Below are 22680 nucleotides of genomic sequence, written 5' to 3' on the forward strand. Positions count from 1 at the left end.
ATAAAAAAAAATCTATGTATGTATTGTGGTTTTATTCAGAGGCTACTGTACACATCCAGTCCAAACCCCGGTAACTATCCAAATTCAGGTAGGTCTACGCGCTTTAGTGACTATCCATTTCAGATTACGTGGGATTTAAACTGTGGTGGTTTAACCTGTGAACGAATTAATCCTATCTCAAGAGTGGGGTTTGATTTATCACAGCGCCCGGGTGACAAGGGTGTGGGGCTCTCAATCATGAAACTAGATTGCCAGTCTCTTGGCTATGCACACTATCACCCTATTCAGGCATAGAGGGGTATCTTCAACTAGCACACGGAAACTTCGCCCTACACAACAGCGCCAATATACCGGCATTGTAGCCTAAATCAAGACTACATCACTATTCAGGTAATGTAGGTAGTTTACAGAGAAATATCAGGGATTATTAGTATTGTGCATTCAAAGGATCACAAAGAATAAAACACTTACTAGGTTACCACACTGCCACACACCCGATGGGCTGTTCAATTTGTAGAACGCTAAACACTGATGTAATCGGTTACCATAGGGACCGATTAGGTGTCAACCCATTCGACCACTTCGAAATTCATGAGTGCGCATTTTCAGATTTTCTGCAGCTACGGAGAGGGATAATAACAATAAATGGACTAGCTTGTTAGCTAGATCTCAACAAATGTATACATACTTACACTTCAGTTGTGCATTTTGTTAAATTTCAAGACTAACCTTCTTTGCCTGAAGAGCACTATAGTGTGTTTTTAGCCAACATGGCTGAGGACAGCGAGTGGGTTGTGGAGAGCATCGCTGGATATTTGGGAAGTCCTGAATGGGTCATTCCATACACTGACTTCTTGGAAAACAAATGTACAGGTAAGAATGGCCATTTTGTTTTTATACGTTTTACGATAAAGAAAATTATTATAAACGGTTTTCAGGACCAGGATTACACATGCTGGAATCATCCTTGGCACCCCGGCTCGAGTGAGCTAGCTAGCAAGCTGAATAACAGCCAGCTAGCTAAATTCTAGGTGGAATTTGCTAGCTAAAACTTTTACTGTAGCTAACTAGCTATTAGCTAGCTTCAAGCGCGTAATGTTTTTGTTGGCGAAAGGGAGCAGTGATTTTCCAGCTCAGTTGTTTACGTTGTTTGGCATGCGTCAGTGCTTCACATGTTTGAGCGACATTCATCCAACATGTCTTATTATAGCTTAGTTAATACTTGAAGCAAATAAACTAGCTGGTTAAGTTATCCACTGGGTGAAACAGTATATATGTGCGTAGAGACCACTCGAACGCCCAGAAAGTTCCGATTCAAACGCACAATTCACCAGATCAGCATTAGAATGTCAAAATACGTTTGTTGATCACCAAATATTGAGTTTCGCAGATCAACTATCTGCATTTACTTCCGGTATGTACTTCCAAAAAAAATCGAAATAAAAATGTACAAGCTAGGATTGAACTGTTGTATTCTTCCGACCTGATCGTGACAGTAATTTGTGAATTTAATTTTGACCTTTTTTGGAAGTACATACCGGGAGTAAATTAACATACTTGCTCAGCGAAACTCCATATTTGGTGATCAACGAATTTACATTATAACGCTTACAGTGGGGAATCGGGGCTTTCTGGACGTTAACGTACAGATACTGGCGCACACACTGGTTGAATCAACTTAATTGGTCAACGTGTTGTGACATGGAATCAACGTGAAAAATTCATTGGATTAGAAAAAGTCATAAACCAGTACTGTTTTCATCTAATTTCAAAAAGCGTTGTAAACATTGACATTAGGGTTGAACTTAAATACATTGACTTAGAGGTAAAAGTATTGTTAATATCATGAATTTGGCATGTTATTTATAGGGCTAATGTAATGGTACCCCATTCATAGACGCCAACTGCTTTAGCCCTATTGATGATAGTATCTTCTTTATGGGGGCTTTTTGAAAGCTAACACGCATCGCTTGCCGTACTGTTTTGTAAATATAAGGATCATATTTCATAACAGCGAGAAATAATTTTCTAAAAACAAAAGGTTACATTGATACACACATTGTTAGGGTTAATGTTCCCACACAGCCATATCCATGTTACAGCGCGTGTTTACTGAAGACAAGAGGTCACCACCTGTGCTAGTTTACCTGTCTAGCATAAGCTGTATGGATCTGTAACTGCTACAGTGTAGTTTTGTCGGATGGAGGCTCCCATAGCAGTATAGATCTGTGCAAAACTGCTACAGTAAGTATATTTAAAATTTGAAAGATTGTTTCTCGCTGATGAAAGATAAGGGCCATATGTTTCAAAAGCCGTATTGCAAGCAACTACCGGTACTATTGACATTTCTTAAGGTTAAACCACAGCATAGGGATTGTAGTTCACATGAGGTAGCCTGTAGGGGAAGTTAATGGCTGGAAACTGTAGGGAGAAGGCAGAATGCCGCCTAAAGTTTTTTTTTTTTTAAAGCTAATGTAATGGTAGCTGACTACTTCCAAAGATCCAATCAACCATGGATGAATGATGGTATACCTATCTACAAGCTGAAATTATGGTGTTCTTTGTTTGGTAAATTAGATGTAAGTGTAGACTACATAAACCCAACCTCAAGTTAGGAGTTACATTCAACTGTTAATGTTATTTAGGTAGTCTACGCAAATGAGTATGGAAGCTGTTCAATGTCTCAATGTTTTGACATGATACACCACATTAACATGTCAAAGTGTTTTAATTGGCACGTTAAAGGGTAGGAAGCGTGAGTTTTTACTAGTGATGCACCGATGTGACATTTTTGGCCGATACCGATATTTTCCTTGCCAAACGAACCGATACCGATAACAGATATAAAACATTTTAGAGGCCTTTTAAGCATTCTAGTACAGTTAAATAGTTAACACACACACACACACACACATGGACGCAGCGGTCTAAGGCACTGCGTCTCAGTGCAAGAGGCGTCACTACAGTCCCTGGTTCGAATCCAGGCTGTATCACATCCGGCCGTGATTGGGAGTCCCATAGGGCGGCGCACAATTGGCCCAGCGTCGTCCGGGTTTGGCCGGTGTAGGCCGTCATTGTAAATAAGAATTTGTTCTTAACTGACCTGCCTAGTTAAATAAAGGTTACACACACCACACTGACCAAAAAGTTATTTTGTTGGCATTTACGTATGTCCCCGTTACCAGTAAAACATAATCAAAACCTATTTCTATCACTTTCTTGCTGTGCTGTTTCGTTGTTCAGTCGTTTCGTTCTCAACCAGGATTTCTATGGAATGCCGTTTGGGTCTTTGCGTGTCAAAAAATATACTATAAAAAAAAAAATTATCACCTTTATTTAACCAGGTAGGCTAGTTGAGAACAAGTTCTCATTTACAACTGTGACCTGGCCAAGATAAAGCAAAGCAGTGCGATACAAACAACAACACAGAGTTACACATGGAATAAACAAATATAGTCAATAATACAATAGAAAAAGTCTATATACAGTGTGTGCAAATGAGGTAGGATAAGGGAGGTAAGGCTATTTGAGTGTCAAATAACACTATTTGATGTGTCAAATAAGTTTGCTGACCAAACAGGACCTGAATATGACTGTATGTCACATAATAATTTAACGCGTTAATTAATTTCTTACGTAGTTATTACACATTGATTACACTATCACTCGTATTTCATATGTCACAAAGATTCATCGATATGTATCCTATGATGCTGCTAAAGTTGTCTCGAGCACCTACAGTGCTGGCCATTAAAAAAAAAAGCTTGCTAGCTCATGGATGCAAACAATGTTCTTCCCCAAAAACATAGCAAAACATCTGTTTCAGTAGCTATAGTTAGCTAGCTAACTATATAGCTAGGTATCAACATCTAAAATAACCCTAATTCATAAGACAGTTCTTATTTGATTAATGGTGGTCGTACCCATCTATGTGAAGCTAGCCACAATAGTGGACTTGCGGTTAGCCTTCAAAATAAAATTATTGCAGAATTATACTATTTGTATTCATTTGCATCACTGCCAATGACATATTTTATTTTGAAGGCAAACCGCAAATTCCACTATTGTGCCTAATTCTTATTGTGGCTAGCTTCACAACACATAACCCGGTCAGGTCGAGCCTCACTAGCCAGATGAAGCTAGCTGGCTGCTTATAACGTTAGCTTTGGGCAACAGGGTTAAGTAGCTGGCTAGCTGTTTATTTTCATGAGCTGAAATTCAATTTCAATAGGTGAACAACAAGTGGCAACCTTGCTAATACTTACTCACAAGGATTCCTAAATCATTGCTAAGAATAATGAAAATGACTGCAGTTTCTACTGGTCATTGCTTTCAAGCTGGTTGTATTGGTGCTAGCTAGGTACCAAGCTAAAGCTAGCTACCCCAGATGTTGCGGTCGAACAAATGATGCTTTATTACCGACGTGGTATTGTAAACACATCGTTCGTGGCCGGTGTTTGCTTGTTTGCTGACTTTTTTGTACAGCTTTGGCAGTGATACTGTATCATTTTTGACAAGCATAGACCCAAAAGGCGTTCCATAGTATGTATGTTGTGAAGCTAATTGCAGTGAGGCTATTACTGTGTAACTCCGGTAGGGCAACATCGGATAAATAGCGCACTTGGTAGTGTTAACTGGTGCTCGACCAGTCAGCAAAAGCCAACATCACCCACGACAGAGAACGGTTGTTTGGGGGTGGCAGGTAGCCTAGTGGGCCAGTAACTGAAAGGTTGCTAGACCGAATCCCCGAGCTGACAAGGTAAAAAATCTGTCATTCTGCCCCTGAACAAGGCAGTTGTTCCTAGGCCGTCATTGTAAATAATGATTTACTCACAACTGACTTGCCTAGTTAAATAAAAGTTAAAAAAAATAAATAAATAACTGTTTGACTTGACTGCTCAATCCACACAGCAGACATTGTGGGCTAGTTTAGGAATGCTGTGTTGCACGTATAGCGCAACATTTTACAGCTTTGACATCGGTTTTGCACATCGGGCATTAAACTAGACATCGGCCGATTCCGATATTTTCCACGATATATCGTGCATCCCTAGTTTTTACTCAAAGTAACAACACAGTGTGGTCAAAGACTTAGTAACTTAGTTGTAGTCACGATCGGGTTACTTATAACTACAAACATAGTTATGTTTTAGCCTTTTCACATATTTATTCACTTATTTTCAGATATCTTAAACTACCCACAATGTACTAATTCTCAACGTCCTATGGAGAATCTACTCTGCGTTAGCTACACTATTTGGTCAAAAGTATGTGGAGACCTGCTCGTCGAACATCTCATTCCAAAATCATGGGCATTAATATGAAGTTGGTCCCCCATTTTCTGCTATAACAGACTCCACTATTCTGGGAAAGCTTTCCACTAATTGTTGGAACATTGCTGCGGGGACTTGCTTCCATTCAGCCACGAGCATTAGTGAGGTCGGGTACTAACGTTGGGTGATTAGGCCTGACTCGCAGTTGGCGTTCCAATTCATCCCAAATGTGTTCGATGGAGTTGAGATCAGGGCTTTGGGCAGGCCAGTCAAGTTCTACCACACCGATCTCGACAAACCATTTCTGTATCGACCTTGCTTTGTGCATGGGGGGGAGGGGGCATTGTCATGCTGAAACAGGAAAGGGCCTTCCACAACGTTGGAAGCGCAGAATCAACTAGAATGTCATTGTATGCTGTAGCGTTAAGATTTCCCTTCACTGGAACTAATGGGCCTAGCTGGAACCATGAAAAACAGCCCGAGACCATTTCTCCTCCTCCACCGCACTATACATTGGGGCAGGTAGCGTTCCCCTGGCAGCCGCCAAACCCAGATTCGTCCGTTGGACTGCCAGATGGTGAAGTTTGATTCATCACTCCAGAGAACGCGTTTCCACTGCTCCAGAGTCCAATGGGAGCGATCTTTACACCAATCCAGCCGACGCTTGGCATTGCGCATGGTGATCTTAGACTTGTTTTCAGCTGCTTGGCCATGGAAACCCATTTCATGAAGCTCCTGACGAACAGTTGTTGTGCAGAAGTAGCTTCCAGAGGCAGTTTGGATCTCGGTAGTGAGTGTTGCAACCGAGGACAGACGATTTTACGCGTTACGCGCTTCAGCACTCTCCGATCCCGTTCTGTGAGCTTGTGTGGCCTACCACTTCGCGGCCCAGCCATGTTGCTCCTAGATGTTTCCACTTCACAATAACAGCACTTACAGTTGACCAGGGCAGTTCTAGCAGGGCAGAAATTTGACGAACTGACTTGTTGGCATCCTATGACAATGCCACGTTGAAAGTCACTGAGCTCTTCAGTAAGGCCAATGTTTGTCTTTGGAGATCGCATGGCTGTGTGCGCGATGTTATCCTGTTAGGGCTAGGGGGCAGTATTGACACGGCTGGATAAAAAACATACCCGATTTAATCTGGTTACCACTCCTACCCAGTAACTAGAATATGCATATACTTATTACATATGGATAGAAAACACCCTAAAGTTTCTAAAACTGTTTGAATGGTGTCTGTGAGTATAACAGAACTCAAATGGCAGGTCAAAACCTGAGAGATTCCTTTACAGGAAGTGGCCTGTCTGACCATTTCTTGAACTTCTTTTCCATCTCTATCTTTTACTAAGGATCTCTGCTCTAACGTGACACTTCCTACGTCGTCCATAGGCGCTCAGAGCCCGGGAAAAACCTGAATGTCGTCATCCCAGCCCCAGGCTGAAACACATTATCGCCTTTCTCAAGTGGCCGATCAAGGGACTCTGGGCTTAGGCGCATGACCCGACCGCCCCCGCCTTTGTGATTTTTTTCCTCTGTTTGCCGAAAAGGAGATTCCCTGTCGGAATATTATCGCTTTTCTACGAGAAAAATGTCGTAAAAATTGATTTTAAACAGCGGTTGACATGCTTCGAAGTACGGTAATGGAATATTTATAATTTTTTTGTCACGAATTGCGCCATGTGCGTGACCCTTCTTTACCATTTCGGATAGTGTCTGGAACGCACGAACAAAACGCCGCTATTCGGATATAACGATGGATTATTTTGGACCAAACCAACATTTGTTATTGAAGTAGCAGTCCTGGGAGTGCATTCTGACGAAGACAACAAAAGGTAATCAAACTTTTATAATAGTAAATATGATTATGGTGAGTGCTAAACTTGCCGGGTGTCTAAATAGCTAGCCCGTGATGCCTGGGCTATGTACTTAGAATATTGCAAAATGTGCTTTCACCAAAAAGCTATTTTAAAATCGGACATATCGAGTGCATAGAGGAGGTCTGTATCTATAATTCTTAAAATAATTGTTATGCTTTTTGTGAACGTTTATCGTGATTAATTTAGTAAAATGTTAGCGAATTCCCCGGAAGTTTGCGGGGGGTATGCTAGTTCTGAACGTCACATGCTAATGTAAAAAGCTGGTTTTTGATATAAATATGAACTTGATTGAACAAAACATGCATGTATTGTATAACATAATGTCCTAGGGTTGTCATCTGATGAAGATCATCAAAGGTGAGTGCTGCATTTAGCTGTCTTCTGGGTTTTTGTGACATTATATGCTAGCTTGAAAAATGGGTGTCTGATTATTTCTGGCTTGGTACTCTGCTGACATAATCTAATGTTTTGCTTTCGTTGTAAAGCCTTTTTGAAATCGGACAGTGTGGTTAGATTAACGAGAGTCTTGTCTTTAAATAGCTGTAAAATAGTCATATGTTTGAGAAATTGAAGTAATAGGATTTTTAAGGTTTTGAAAATCGCGCCACAGGCTTCAAGTGGCTGTTACGTAGGTGGGACGAATTCGTCCCGCCTAGCCCATAGAGGTTAAACACCTGTCAGCAACAGGTGTGGCTGAATCCACTAAATTGAAGAGGTGGCCACATACTTTTATATATATCGTGTAGCTCCGTTGAAATGAACACAACTTGTTTCCAAAGCTAAGCAGGGTACATAAAGGTAGGCATCTGTATGGTAGACTTGTTCTCACTGAAGTGTATTACCCCTCATCACCAGCTGTCTACACAATATGTGAAAACCAGCACCTCCCTCGACAGAGATCAATCACCTCAGTAACTAAAGGAGATGGCTTGCTACGGCCCACCACATAATGAGGATGTGAAATTACAGCACCAAAGCGCGTTTTTACTCTGGGCAGAATGGGTGGACATCCTATTGTTCAGGCAGAAGTCGTTGGACTGTGGCTTCACATTTTATTTCAATATACCTTTTTATTTAGGTTGATAGCATGTCATCGAAAACAGCCACCCTCGAAGCATCGTTATCCATTGCTCCACAAATGCCGCGGCCCTTGCAGAGCAAGGGGAACAACTACTTCAAGGTCTCAGAGCGAGTGCCGTCACCGATTGAAACGCTATTAGCGTACACCCCGCTAACTAGCTAGCCATTTCACATCGGTTACACCAGCATAATCTTGGGAGTTGATAGGCTTGAAGTCATAAACAGCTCAATGCTTGAAGCACAACGAAGAGCTGCTGGCAAACGCACGAAAGTGCTGTTTGAATGAATGCTTACAAGCCTGCTGCTGCCTACCACCGCTCAGTCAGACTGCTCTATCAATTATCAAATCATAGACTTAATTATAACATAATAACACACAGAAATACGAGCCTTAGGTCATTAATATGGTCAAATCCGGAAACGATCATTTCGAAAACAAAGCGTTTATTCTTTCAGTGAAATACGGAACCGTTCCGTATTTTATCTAACGGGTGGCATCCCTAAGTCTAAATATTGCTGTTACATTGTACAACCTTCAATGTTATGTCATAATTATGTACAATTCTGGCAAATTAATTACGGTCTTTGTTAGGAATAAATGGTGTTCACACAGTTCGCAATGAGCCAGGCGGCCCAAACTGCTGCATATACCCTGACTGCTTGCACGGAACGCAAGAGAAGTGACACAATTTCCCTAGTTATAACAAAGTCATGTTAGCAGGCAATATTAACTAAATATGCAGGTTTAAAAATATATACTTGTGTATTGATTTTAAAGAAAGGCATTGATGTTTATGGTTAGGTACACATTGGTGCAACGACAGTGCTTTTTTCGCGAATGCACTTGTTAAATCATCACCCGTTTGGAGAAGTAGGCTGTGATTCGATGAGAAATTAACAGGCACCGCATCGATTATATGCAACGCAGGACACGCTAGATAAACTAGTAATATCGTCAACCATGTGTAGTTAACTAGTGATTATGTTAAGGTTGATTGTTTTTTATAAGGTAAGTTTAATGCTAGCTAGCAACTTACCTCGGCTTTTTGCTGCACTCGCGTAACAGGTAGTCAGCCTGCCACGCAGGGTCCTCGTGGAGTGCAATGTAAGGCAGGTGGTTAGAGCGTTGGACTAGTAACCGGAAGGTTGCAAGATCGAATCCCCGAGCTGACAAGGTAAAAATCTGTCGTTCTGCCCCTGAACAAGGCAGTTAACCCACCGTTCCTAGACCGTCATTGAAAATAAGAATGTGTTCTTAACTGACTTGCCTAGTTAGGATTCCTATTTGACTCAGCCATGCCTCCTTGCCCATCCAACATTTCCTCATCTTCCATCCCTTCTAATGCGACTATCCCCAATGCTTCTCCCTCTTTTTCCCTTGCCCCGTTACAAAGTTTCTTCCTGCAGCCAGTCACTGAGTCCGAGGTGCTAAAGGAGCTCCTTAAACTTGACCCCAAAAAAACATTACATTTACATTTTAGTCATTTAGCAGACGCTCTTATCCAGAGTGACTTACAGTAGTGAGTGTATACATTTACATACTCTGGTGAATATCTCCAGGATTTCGTATGGATTTTTTTTATATTAGCTGATAAATATGCTAGATTTTGCAGCGACAATTATGACATTTTACATAGCAATATGCAATTGTTTTGTCCAATTTGTTGCAAAAATGCGCTGACAAGGGAAAAAACTGTGTTGACGTCTGGCTTGATTGAACCATATTATGCAGTAAATGTGCGGTGATTGGTTGAAATTGCGAGCCCTCTTTTTGTACTGTGGTAATGGGTCAGTTCTATGCGGTAATATTGTGATGACGTGACTATTTTATGCAGAAATAGTTTGATGATTGGTCAAATTTGTAAGCCCTCACATAATATGCAGGGAATTGTTGATTTTGCAACCAAAACGATGCGATCGCAGAGTCCTGGAGTAACCTCCCAGTAATCCCTGTGACTGCGTGTAGGTTAAGATTGGGTTGTAACAGAGTATCAGAGCGAGACGTTCTACCTGTCAGCTAGTAATTGTTCTGTGTGGTGACATGAGCAGAGTGGCCTGACTTCTCCCACTTATTACAGATGTTCGACTTAAATATGTTGAGCATCCTGCTATGATGTCCATCACCAAGCCGGAACACTCCGATGCCAACCCTCAGAGCCAGACTGGCAGCCGGCCGGTGGCTGAGCCCGAGACCCCTGCTGTTCACAATAACAGTGGAGGCTGGCTCAGCTGGGTCTTTGGGAGTGGAAGAATTAATAAGAAGGAGGTTCATCTACTGCTGTCAGTAAAACATCTGGGTCAGAGGGTCTAAACCATTTCTTCTTTAAGGTTGCTGCCCCTATCATAGCAAAGCCTGTCTCTCCTTTCTGGGGAGGTTCCCATTGCTTGGAAGGCAGCCACAGTTCATCCTTTACTTAAAAGGAGGAGATCAAGCTGATCCTACTGTTACAGGCCTATTTCTATTTTGCCCTGTTTATCAAAAGTGTTGGAAAAACTTGTCAATAATCAACTGACTGGCTTTCTTGATGTCTATAGTATTCTCTCTGGTATGCAATCTGGTTTCCGCTCAGGTTATGGATGTATCACTGCAAACTACTAATGAAGTAAACCGCGTGGCCGCTGCCACTCTAACCTGGTGGTCCCAGTGCGCACGACCCACGTGGAGTTCCAGGTCTCCGGCAGCCTCTGGAACTGCCGGTGTGCAGCCAACAAGGCTGAGTTCATCTCAGCCTATGCTACCCTCCAGTCCCTAGACTTCCTGGCGCTGACGGAAACATGGATTACCACAGATAACACTGCTACTCCTACTGCTCTCTCTTCGTCTGCCCACGTGTTCTCGCATACCCCTAGAGCATCGAGCCAGCGGGGTGGTGGCACTGGAATCCTCATCTCTCCCAAGTGGACATTCTCTCTTTCTCCCCTGACCCATCTGTCTATCTCCTCATTTGAATTCCATGCAGTCACAGTTACCAGCCCTTTCAAGCTTAACATCCTTATCATTTGTCGCCTTCCAGGTTCCCTTGGAGAGTTCATCAATGAGCTTGACGCCTTGATAAGTTCCTTTCCTGAGGATGGCTCACCTCTCACAGTTCTGGGTGACTTTAACCTCCCCACGTCTACCTTTGACTCATTCCTCTCTGCCTCCTTCTTTCCACTCCTCTCCTCTTTTGACCTCACCCTCTCACCTTCCCCCCTACTCACAAGGCAGGCAATACGCTTGACCTCATCTTTACTAGATGCTGTTCTTCCACTAATCTCATTGCAACTCCCCTCCAAATCTCCGACCACTACCTTGTATCCTTTTCCCTCTTGCTCTCATCCAACACTTCTCACTCTGCCCCTACTCGGATGGTATTGTGCCGTCCCAACCTTCGCTCTCTCTCTCCCGCTACTCTCTCCTCTTCCATCCTATCATCTCTTCCCTCTGCTCAAACCTTCTCCAACCTATCTCCTGATTCTGCCTCCTCAACCCTCCTCTCCTCCCTTTCTGCAGCCTTTGATTTTCTCTGTCCCCTATCCTCCAGGCCGGCTCGGTCCTCCCCTCCTGCTCCGTGGCTCGACGACTCACTACGAGCTCACAGAACAGGGCTCCGGGCAGCCGAGCGGAAATGGAGGAAAACTCGCCTCCCTGCGGACCTGGCATCCTTTCACTCCCTCCTCTCTACATTCTCCTCTTCTGTCTCTGCTGCTAAAGCCACTTTCTACCACTCTAAATTCCAAGCATCTGCCTCTAACCCTAGGAAGCTCTTTGCTACCTTCTCCTCCCTCCTGAATCCTCCTCCCCCTCCCCCCCCCCCCTCCTCCCTCTCTGCGGATGACTTCGTCAACCATTTTGAAAAGAAGGTTGACGATATCCGATCCTCGTTTGCTAAGTCAAACGACACCGCTGGTCCTGCTCACACTGCCCTACCCTGTGCTTTGACCTCTTTCTCCCCTCTCTCTCCAGATGAAATCTCGCGTCTTGTGACGGCCAGCCGCCCAACAACCTGCCCACTTGACCCTATCCCCTCCTCTCTTCTCCAGACCATTTCCGGAGACCTTCTCACCTCGCTCATCAACTCATCCTTGACCGCTGGCTACGTCCCTTCCGTCTTCAAGAGAGCGAGAGTTGCACCCCTTCTGAAAAAACCTACACTCGATCCCTCCGATGTCAACAACTACAGACCAGTATCCCTTCTTTCTTTTCTCTCCAAAACTCTTGAACGTGCCGTCCTTGGCCAGCTCTCCTGCTATCTCTCTCAGAATGACCTTCTTGATCCTAATCAGTCAGGTTTCAAGACTGGGCATTCAACTGAGACTGCTCTTCTCTGTGTCACGGAGGCTCTCCGCACTGCTAAAGCTAACTCTCTCTCCTCTGCTCTCATCCTTCTAGACCTATCTGCTGCCTTTGATACTGTGAACCATCAGATCCTCCTCTCCACCCTCTCCGAGTTGGGCATCTCCGGCGCGGCCCACGCTTGGATTGCGTCCTACCTGACAGGTCGCTCCTACCAGGTGGCGTGGCGAGAATCTGTCTCCGCACCATGCGCTCTCACCACTGGTGTCCCCCAGGGCTCTGTTCTAGGCCCTCTCCTATTCTCGCTATACACCAAGTCACTTGGCTCTGTCATATCCTCACATGGTCTCTCCTATCATTGCTATGCAGACGACACACAATTAATCTTCTCCTTTCCCCCTTCTGATAATCAGGCGGCGAATCGCATCTCTGCATGTCTGTCAGACATATCAGTGTGGATGACGGATCACCACCTCAAGCTGAACCTCGACAAGACGGAGCTGCTCTTCCTCCCGGGGAAGGACTGCCCGTTCCATGATCTCGCCATCACGGTTGACAACTCCCTTGTGTCCTCCTCCCAGAGTGCTAAGAACCTTGGCGTGATCCTGGACAACACCCTGTTGTTCTCCACTAACATCAAGGCGGTGACCCGATCCTGTAGGTTCATGCTCTACAACATTCGCAGAGTACGACCCTGCCTCACACAGGAAGCGACGCAGGTCCTAACACAGGCACTTGTCATCTCCCGTCTGGATTACTGCAACTCGCTGTTGGCTGGGCTCCCTGCCTGTGCCATTAACCTGTTAGGGCTAGGGGGCAGTATTTACACCGCCGGATAAAAAACGTACCCGATTTAATCTGGTTACCACTCCTACCCAGTAACTAGAATATGCATATACTTATTACATATGGATAGAAAACACCCTAAAGTTTCTAAAACTGTTTGAATGGTGTCTGTGAGTATAACAGAACTCATTTGGCAGGCAAAAAACTGAGAAGGTTTCATGCAGGAAGTGGCCTGTCTGACAAGGTGTCGTTCTTCTTGTCTCTGTTTATTGAAGAGTGAGGATCTTAGCTGTCCCGTGACACTTCCTACGGCTGCCATAGGGTCTCAGAAGGCGGTAAAAAGCTGAATCGTGGCTTTGCAGGCTCTGGCTGAAAAAAAGTAGCGCGTTTGGGTAGTGGCTGGTTATAGTACTGTGAGACTCAGGCTCGTGCCCGCGTCGACCGAAAGCTTTGTTTACTTTCCTCTGTTTAGCTAAATGGACATTCCCGGTCGGAATATTATCGCTTTTTTACGAGAAAAATTGCATAAAAATGGATTTTAAACAGCGGTTGACATGCTTCGAAGTACGGTAATGGAATATTTCTTTTTTTTTTTTTTTTTGTCACGAATTGCGCCATGCGCACGACCCTGATTTACCATTTCAGATAGTGTCTGGGATGCACGAACAAAACGCCGCTATTCGGATATAACGATGGATTATTTTGGACCAAACCAACATTTGTTATTGAAGTAGCAGTCCTGGGAGTGCATTCTGACGAAGACAACAAAAGGTAATCAAACTTTTATAATAGTAAACCTGATATTGATGAGTGCTAAACTTGCCGGGTGTCTAAATAGCTAGCCCGTGATGCCTGGGCTATGTACTTAGAATATTGCAAAATGTGCTTTCACCAAAAAGCTATTTTAAAATCGGACATATCGAGTGCATAGAGGAGTTCTGTATCTATAATTCTTAAAATAATTGTTATGCTTTTTGTGAACTTTTATCGTGAGTAATTTAATAAATTGTTAGTGAATTCGCCGGAAGTTTGCGGGGGGTATGCTAGTTCTGAACGTCACATGCTAATGTAAAAAGCTGTTTTTTGATATAAATATGAACTTGATTGAACAAAACATGCATGTATTGTATAACATAATGTCCTAGGGTTGTCATCTGATGAAGATCATCAAAGGTTAGTGCTGCATTTAGCTGTCTTCTGGGTTTTTGTGACATTATATGCTAGCTTGAAAAATGGGTGTCTGATTGTTTCTGGCTTGGTACTCTGCTGACATAATCTAATGTTTTGCTTTCATTGTAAAGCCTTTTTGAAATCGGACAGTGTGGTTAGATTAACGAGAGTCTTGTCTTTAAATAGCTGTAAAATAGTCATGTTTGAGAAATTGAAGTAATAGCATTTCAAAGGTTTTGAAAATCGCGCCACAGGATTCAACTGGCTGTTACGTAGGTGGGACGAATTCGTCCCGCCTAGCCCAGAGAGGTTAAACCCCTACAACTCATCCAGAACGCCGCAGCCCGTCTGGTGTTCAACCTTCCCAAGTTCTCTCACGTCACCCCGCTCCTCTGCTCTCTCCACTGGCTTCCAGTTGAAGCTCGCATCCGCTACAAGACCATGGTGATTGCCTACGGAGCTGTGAAGGGAACGGCACCTCCATACCTTCAGGCTCTGATCAGGCCCTACACCCAAACAAGGGCACTGCGTTCATCCACCTCTGGCCTGCTGGCCCCCCTACCTCTGAGGAAGCACAGTTCCCGCTCAGCCCAGTCAAAACTGTTCGCTGCTCTGGCACCCCAATGGTGGAACAAGCTCCCTCACAACGCCAGGACAGCGGAGTCAATCACCACCTTCCGGAGACACCTGAAACCCCACCTCTTTAAGGAATACCTAGGATAGGATAAAGTAATCCTTCTAACCCCCCCCCCCCCCCCCTTAAAATATTTAGATGCACTATTGTAAAGTGGTTGTTCCACTGGATATCATAAGGTGAATGCACCAATTTGTAAGTCGCTCTGGATAAGAGCGTCTGCTAAATGACTTAAATGTAATGTAATGTAATGTAAGTAGTGATTTAAAGAGCTCAGCCATGTGCTTCTTGTCACTAACAACCACATCATCAACATCAAGGAACATGGGTAGCTGTGAGGAGGAGGTTTATTCTCCAGGTCTTTGACTGTTCTCCAGAACTTCTTGGGGTTAGACCCACAGAAAGATAACTTCTCCTTAAAGTAACTAACTTTGGCCTTCCGGATAGCCTGAGTGCACTTATTTCTCATTTGCCTGAACGATAGCCAGTCAGCCTAAGTATGCGTGTGCCGAGCCTTGCGCCAAATGCAATTCTTGAGGTGGAGTAATTCTGCAAGATCACGGTCGAACCAGGGGCTGAACCTCTTTTTCATTCTCATTTTCTTCATGGGGGCGTTTGTTAACAATACCACTGAAAATATCAAAAAAGAATATCCAAGCGTCTTTGACAGAGGGGACCAAGCTGATTCTATCCCATTTTACAGAGGCCAGTTTATGAAGGAAGGCTTGCTCATTCAAGTTTTTTAGCAAGCTTCTATGACAAATCAGGACAGGTCGTTTCACTGAGCAGCCATTACGAACACAGGCTGTAAAACAGTGATCACTAAGGTCATTACAGAAAACACCAGACTGATACCTATCAGGATTATTTGTGAGGATAACATCGAGGAGAGTGGCCTTTTCTGGGTGTTTGGAGTCATACCTTGTGGGATTGGTGATAATCTGAGAAATATTTAGGGAGTCTCATTGCTTTAGGACTTGGTCAGGTGGTTTAAGCATGTCCCAGTTTAGGTGACCTTGCAGGACAATTCCTAACTTAGTGTAAGGGGCCAGGGGATAGCTTAGGGCAGGTAGGGTACAGGCCGGTGCTGATGAAGGACGATAGCACCCAGCAACAGTCAACAAAGAGCTATTTGAAAGTTGAATACTTAAATCCAGCAAATCAAATTGTTCAGGGACAGACTTGGTGGAGACAACCGAGCACTGAAGGTGATCCTTGGTAAAGATTGCCACTCCCCCACCTTTGGAAGATTTGTCTTGCCGAAAAAGGTTATAATCAGAAAGGTTAACATCAGTATTCAAAACACTGTTCCTTAACCACGTCTCAGTAATGACCAACAAATCTGGATTGGAGCTGTGAACCCACACTTTCAATTGATCCATTTTGGGTAATACATTTCTACTGTTAAGGAGCAGAAAACCCAGGCTTTTACGAGAGCAGAAATCAGTGAAGCAGATATCAGAGCACAAGTCAGAATTGGGGCTAGCAACAGTAGCTGGGCCAGGGTGTACAGTCGTGGCCAAAAGTTGTGAGAATGACACAAATATTAATTTTCACAAAGTCTGCTGCCTCGGTTTGTATGATGGCAATTTGCATATACTCCAGAATGTTATGAAGAGTGATCAGATGAAATGCAATTAATTGCAAAGTCCCTCTTTGCCATGCAAATAAACTGAATCCCCCAAAAACATTTCAGCCCTGCCACAAAAGGACCCGCTGACATCATGTCAGTGATTCTCTCATTAACACAGGTGTGAGTGTTGACGAGGACAAGGCTAGAGATCACACTGTCATGCTGATTGAGTTCGAATAACAGACTGGAAGCTTCAAAAGGAGGGTGGTGCTTGGATTCATTGTTCTTCCTCTGTCAACCATGGTTACCTGCAAGGAAACGCGTGCCGTCATCATTGCTTTGCACAAAAAGGGCTTCACAGGCAAGAATATTGCTGAGAGTAAGATTGCACCTAAATCAACCATTTATCGGATCATCAAGAACTTCCAGGAGAGCGGTTCAATTGTTGTGAAGAAGGCTTCAGGGTGCCAAAGAAAGTCCAGCAAGCGCCAGGACCATCTCCTAAAGTTGATTCAGCTGTGTAGGGTTTGGTGACGAACAATGCCTTTTCCAGCATGATGGAGCACCTTGCCATAAGGCAAAAGTGATAACTAAGTGGCTCGGGAAACAAAACATCAATATTTTGGGTCCATGGCCAGGATATTCCCCAGACATTAATCCCATTGAGAACTTGTGGTCAATCCTCAAGAGGCGGGTGGACAAACAAAAATCCACAAATTCTGACAAACTCCAAGCATTGATTATGCAAGAATGGGCTGCCATCAGTCAGGATGTGGCCCAGAAGTTAATTGACAGCATGCCAGGTTGGATTGCAGAGGTCTTGAAAAAGAAGGGTCAACACTGCAAATATTGACTCTTTGCATCAACTTCATGTAATTGTCAATAAAAGCCTTTGACACTTATGAAATGCTTGTAATTATACTTCAGTATTCCATAGTAACATCTAACACAAATATCTAAAGACACAGAAGCAGCAAACGTTGTGGAAATTAATATTTGTGTCATTCTCAAAACTTTTGTCCACGACTGTACATGCACATTTCCAGATATCGTCAACAGTAATACAATCAAGGCACGGCATAGTACAGGGAGAGCTTTGCAGTGCTGATTTATGACTTCTCAATGTGCATCAGATGGCAACAAGATCTTATTGTATAGCAATTTCATCAGGTAACATGAATACAAAGCCGGCGAGAGGTGGTTAGAATAGGATGGGAGGCCAAAAGTCCGTGTAACCAATAGAGTCAGAGTCCCGAGTGTGGGAACAAACAGTCTGTCCCACGGTTAGGTAAATACAGTTTGTAGTCAACAAAGCATGCAGAGGCAATGAGAAAAAGAGCAAGATGCACAAGAAACAAATAAAGTATATATCGACTTGGGGCTAGCCATTGTAAGTTCAGAGTCACTCGCCCCAACAGTGCGTGTGTGCTGGAGGCCAGCGAAAGCTTGGGAGAGAGGGGGGAGTGTGGCGGGGGTACCTGTACCAGACAGGGGGAGACAGGCCAGGGCAGACGGTGAACAGATCGCCAGGTGGAATCCAAGCAGCAGGCAATGGGAGTAGGTGTGTGTCACACCCTCTTGGAAGAAGCTTTTATTTCTGGAGGCAGATTTCTTGAAGAAAATGCCAGTTAATGGTCTTTGAACAGCAGGAGGGGGCTTCAGAGGATGCTTCAAAGACTCCTGACACTTGTTGGGCCAAAAGCCCTTTTACTTCACACCTTAGTGCTAGTTGAATTTGTATCTGGTCTGTCCTTTCAAGCCTGGGAGCTCAGTTCCAGGTTGGAATAGTGTCCTCAGGTCTCTGCTGTTTGTTTGCAAGAGCACCCTCTGTATAGCTTGGAAAAAGAAAACCTTGGAAGCAGTAATCTCTCTGGTTAATTTTGGTCAAAATTAGGTTGTAGGTTTGGAGTTTTGATCTGGAGCGAAGGCCATGCTGTGGAGAGTAGCATCATGCATATGTACCTGCCGTAAAATCCAAATCTATCCTTTTGTAAAAAACATGTTGAAAGATGTGAGAGCTCCCATTTAGCTGTCTCTCTCTCTGAGGGGGGCGTGTTTTCACTGCAAGCCAGATATTATGTCAATAACAGCTCAAATAAGCAAAGAGAAATGACAATCCATCATTATTTTAAGACATGAAGGTCCATCAATCTGGAAAATGTGAAGAACTTTGAACGTTTTTTCAAGTGCAGTCGCAAAAATCATCAAGTGCTATGATGAAACTGGCTCTCACGAGGACCGCCACAGGAAAGAAAGACCCAGAGTTAGCTCCGCTGCAGAGGATAAGTTCATTCGAGTTACCGGCCTCAGAAATTGCAGCCCAAATAAATGCTTCAGAGTTAAAGTAACAGACACATCTCAACACCAACTGTCCAGAGGAGACTGTGTGCATCAGGCTTTCATGGTCGAATAGAAACCACTACTAAAGGACACCAATAATAATAAGAGACTTGCTTGGGCCAAGAAACAAAAGCAATGGACATTTAGACCGGTGGAAATGTGTCCTTTGGTCTGATGAGTCCAAATTTTAGATTTTTGGTTCCAACCGCCGTGTCTTTGTGAGACACAGAGTAGGTGAACGGATGATCTCTGCATGTGTGGTTCCCACCGTGAAGGATGGAGGAGGAGGTGTGATGGTGTAGGGGGTGTTTTGCTGGGGACACTGTGATTTATTTAGAATTCAAGGCACACGTAACCAGCATGGCTACCACAGCAGTCTGCAGTGATACGCAATCCCATCTGGTTTGGGCTTAGTGGGACTATCATTTGTTTTTTAACAGCACAATGACCCAACACACCTCCAGGCTATTTGATCAAGAAGGAGAGTGATGGAGTGCTGCATCAGATGACCTGGCCTCCACAATCACCTGACCTCAACCCAATTGAGATGGTTTGGGATGAATTGAGTGACGGAAAAGCAGCCAACAAGTGCTCAGTATATGGGGGAACTCCTTCAAGACTGTTGGAAAAGCATTCCAGGTGAAGCTGGTTGAGAGAATGCCAAGAGTGTGCAAAGCTGTCAAAGGCAAATGGTTGCTACTTTGAAGAATCTCAAATATAAAATATATTTTGATTTGTTCAACACTTTTTTGGCTACTACGTGTTATTTCAGAATTTTGATGTCTTCACTATTGTAATTACTATTTGACTGGTACTGTGTTGAAATTAGATTGATGTAACAACATCAGGTTAGTCAGGTTAAAGTGATGCTCCAGAACTTTTGTATAATTTCAGCCAGTCGTTTTGAAAGTGGTGCTCTCAAGTCAAAATGGGTCCCTGTTTTTATGTGTACTACGTTATCCATTCCATATGATATTTTACATTGTTGCAATTTTGTATGATATGTTATGAATTTGTTGTGCTTAAGATCCTGGACTGTATCTTTAAGTCAATGTATTTAAGTTGAAGTTATACCATAATTTCAACGTTTACAACCCTGGTTGAATTTAGATGAAAACAGTACTGGTGGTTGACTTTTTCAAATCCAATGTATTTTCCATGCAGATTCCACGTCACAATAAGTCGACAAATTACAATTGAAACAATGTTGATTAAACCAGTGTGTCCAGTTGGTAGCTAATCGATCTGGCTCGCGCTTGTTACGTTCCTTTATTTAGGCCACTAGTACATGCAACAGTGCTTGACCAAAATAATCATCACCTGAGTAGCCAAACCTCCCAGTGCCAGGTGATCACCGGATATTATGGAAGACAGAAGCTGGCTACTATAACTATTGTAATTTGTTAGCTAGCTAGGTACACTTGAAAAATGTAGTTAAGATTTTTGTTGCTATTGCTTGATGATACCGGATTAAAAATGCACAGCTGCAAATCAGGTAGCCTAGTGGTCAAGAGCGTTGGGCCACTAACCAAAAGGTCGCTGGTTCAAATCCCCAAGCCGACTAGGAGAAACATCTCTCTGTGCCCCTATTTGCTCTTGTAAGTCGCTTTGGGTAAGAGCGTCTGCTAAATGACTAAAATGTAAATTAGGAATGTATGTCAATAAGCAGTGTCACCCTACTTGTTTAATTCAGATATTATGCATGCAAGTTTACATAGTTGACCAATTTTGCATTTTCTTTCAGTTTTTGATGACGAAGATGAAAATAAATTGACTTATACAGAAATCCATCAGGAGTACAAGCATTTGGTGAGTAGCTAGCTACAGTCTTTAGAATGGCCTGCAACATTATTATGCATTGGGTTTCTTATTATGACGATTTAACGTTACACATGTATCTTAGATAGACATATTCTGGAAGGGTCTACAATTCCATGAATTAGACCTGAATCAAGATGTGGAATGGCTGAGTTAGTCATGAATAGTTTGTCAGTGTCTTAACATCAAATGTTTTGTCTCTGGAAAACAGTGATGCAACTAGCTACATTTATTTCCAGGTGGAGAAGTTGTTAGAAACCTACATGCAAGAGGTTGGCATCGATGAGCAGCAGTTTTTGGAGGCATGCTCCTCTCCTTTAGCTAAGTCCAAAACCTTACAGGTAAGCTCGATCATCTTTCCCATATGCTGCCACAAATTATGCCAGCTACGTAGACCTTTACAATGCAAATGGGTTGAGATAACAGAACCTCTAGATATTTTTCTTACATATCCTTCAGTGCTTTACACAAGTCAGTGGAAGGAAAATGTAAACCATTGCTCTGAAAATACCTAGGTCTATGTTTGGGCCAGGCCAAGAGCTCTCTCTGGATACAGCATTAAAGGCTGTCCCTAAAAATAACAGCATGTCAATGCCACTCTGATCTGTCACTTGCTTCATCATGCCTGCCGTGATGACATATCTAGGGGATTTGTATTATGATGATGACGTCTAATGGTTGCTGGAAACTTGCCAGCTATTGGTCTCTTTTTTTGGACTCTGGCCATCCTGAATGATATGTTGTATCCGGGCAGAATTCAATGGCCTCCATCTCAGGACAATTCATTTAATGCACCATCAATGTAATGACTCCTGTATGTGATGGAGTTAATTTGTGATGACTCATCAAGTAATGTAATGTTACACACAGTAGGCTACCTGACGTCTCTGACAGTAGAGATGAGCTCTTTGACATCCCAAAGGCCTAGTTGCCTTTTGATGAAGCCAAGGGCTACAAGGTTCAGGTCTGCTCACAGGGATGAACTGAACTGGAAGCTAACCAAGTCATTTGGAATAATTATTGCACAGTGCAGGTGAGGAAGGAGGAGTGGACAGTGCCAGAGTTGAACAACTCCAATGAGGTAGCTTACTATGGGATGGGTTTCTACAGGGACTGTGATATTGTTACAATTTAACTTTGGGCCCTATCCAATCAAACTCAATTACCAGGTTTCTGGGGTAAATCCCAAACTATTTTTCTTGCACTACAAGTAGGCCTAGGTTATGCACATTTGATGTGTGTAGATAAACAAACAATGTTTACAGTGTTTCTTTTTGTGCAAGAATACTCACTTATCCTGGAGACCTGTTTACTGATTTTATGAAATGGGCCTTCGGTTGTAGCCTGGTGGAACAAGCAGAGCACATCGATCAGTCTGCTTGACCAGGCCACTTCGGTTGTAGCCTGGTGGAACAAGCTGAGCACATCGATCAGTCTGCTTGACCAGGCCACTTCGGTTGTAGCCTGGTGGAACAAGCTGAGCACATCGATCAGTCTGCTTGACCAGGCCACTTCGGTTGTAGCCTGGTGGAACAAGCTGAGCGCAGCAGTCAGTCTGCTTGACCAGGCCACAGTGGTCAGTATGCTTGACCAGGCCACTTCGGTTGCATGGCAAGCAATCAAGAACAAGGAAGGTACAGATTGAACTACCTTTGAAGAAAGGTAGGCTACATATTAATGACTTGAAGGCAAGCTCCTTTCAGTTCTGCTCATGCTGTTACCTGCTGTCTCCATGCCGACTGTTTTGTGATACTACTTAATTACCTTGCTGAAGCATTTCCCTGAGGTCTGAATCTGAGGACTTATCACCATTGAGCCTAATCCACACCTTTCCCGACCCTTTACCTTCT

General features: G+C 43.4%; 1 protein-coding gene across 1 annotated transcript in view; it reads left to right on the forward strand.

The window, feature by feature from the left end:
* Positions 1–537: 537 nt before the first annotated feature.
* Positions 538–22680, forward strand: part of cfap36 (cilia and flagella associated protein 36) — a 37585-nt gene continuing 15442 nt past the window's right edge. Inside the window, exons 1-3 of the mRNA XM_014154871.3 lie at positions 538–873; positions 20757–20821; positions 21070–21171. Of these exons, the coding sequence (XP_014010346.1) occupies positions 771–873; positions 20757–20821; positions 21070–21171 (270 nt within the window). The 5' untranslated portion in view covers positions 538–770. The remainder of the gene's footprint in view (positions 874–20756; positions 20822–21069; positions 21172–22680) is intronic.

This window comes from Salmo salar, chromosome 18, assembly GCF_965601325.2.
Source record: "Salmo salar chromosome 18, fSalSal1, whole genome shotgun sequence".
Classification (NCBI taxonomy): domain Eukaryota; kingdom Metazoa; phylum Chordata; class Actinopteri; order Salmoniformes; family Salmonidae; genus Salmo; species Salmo salar.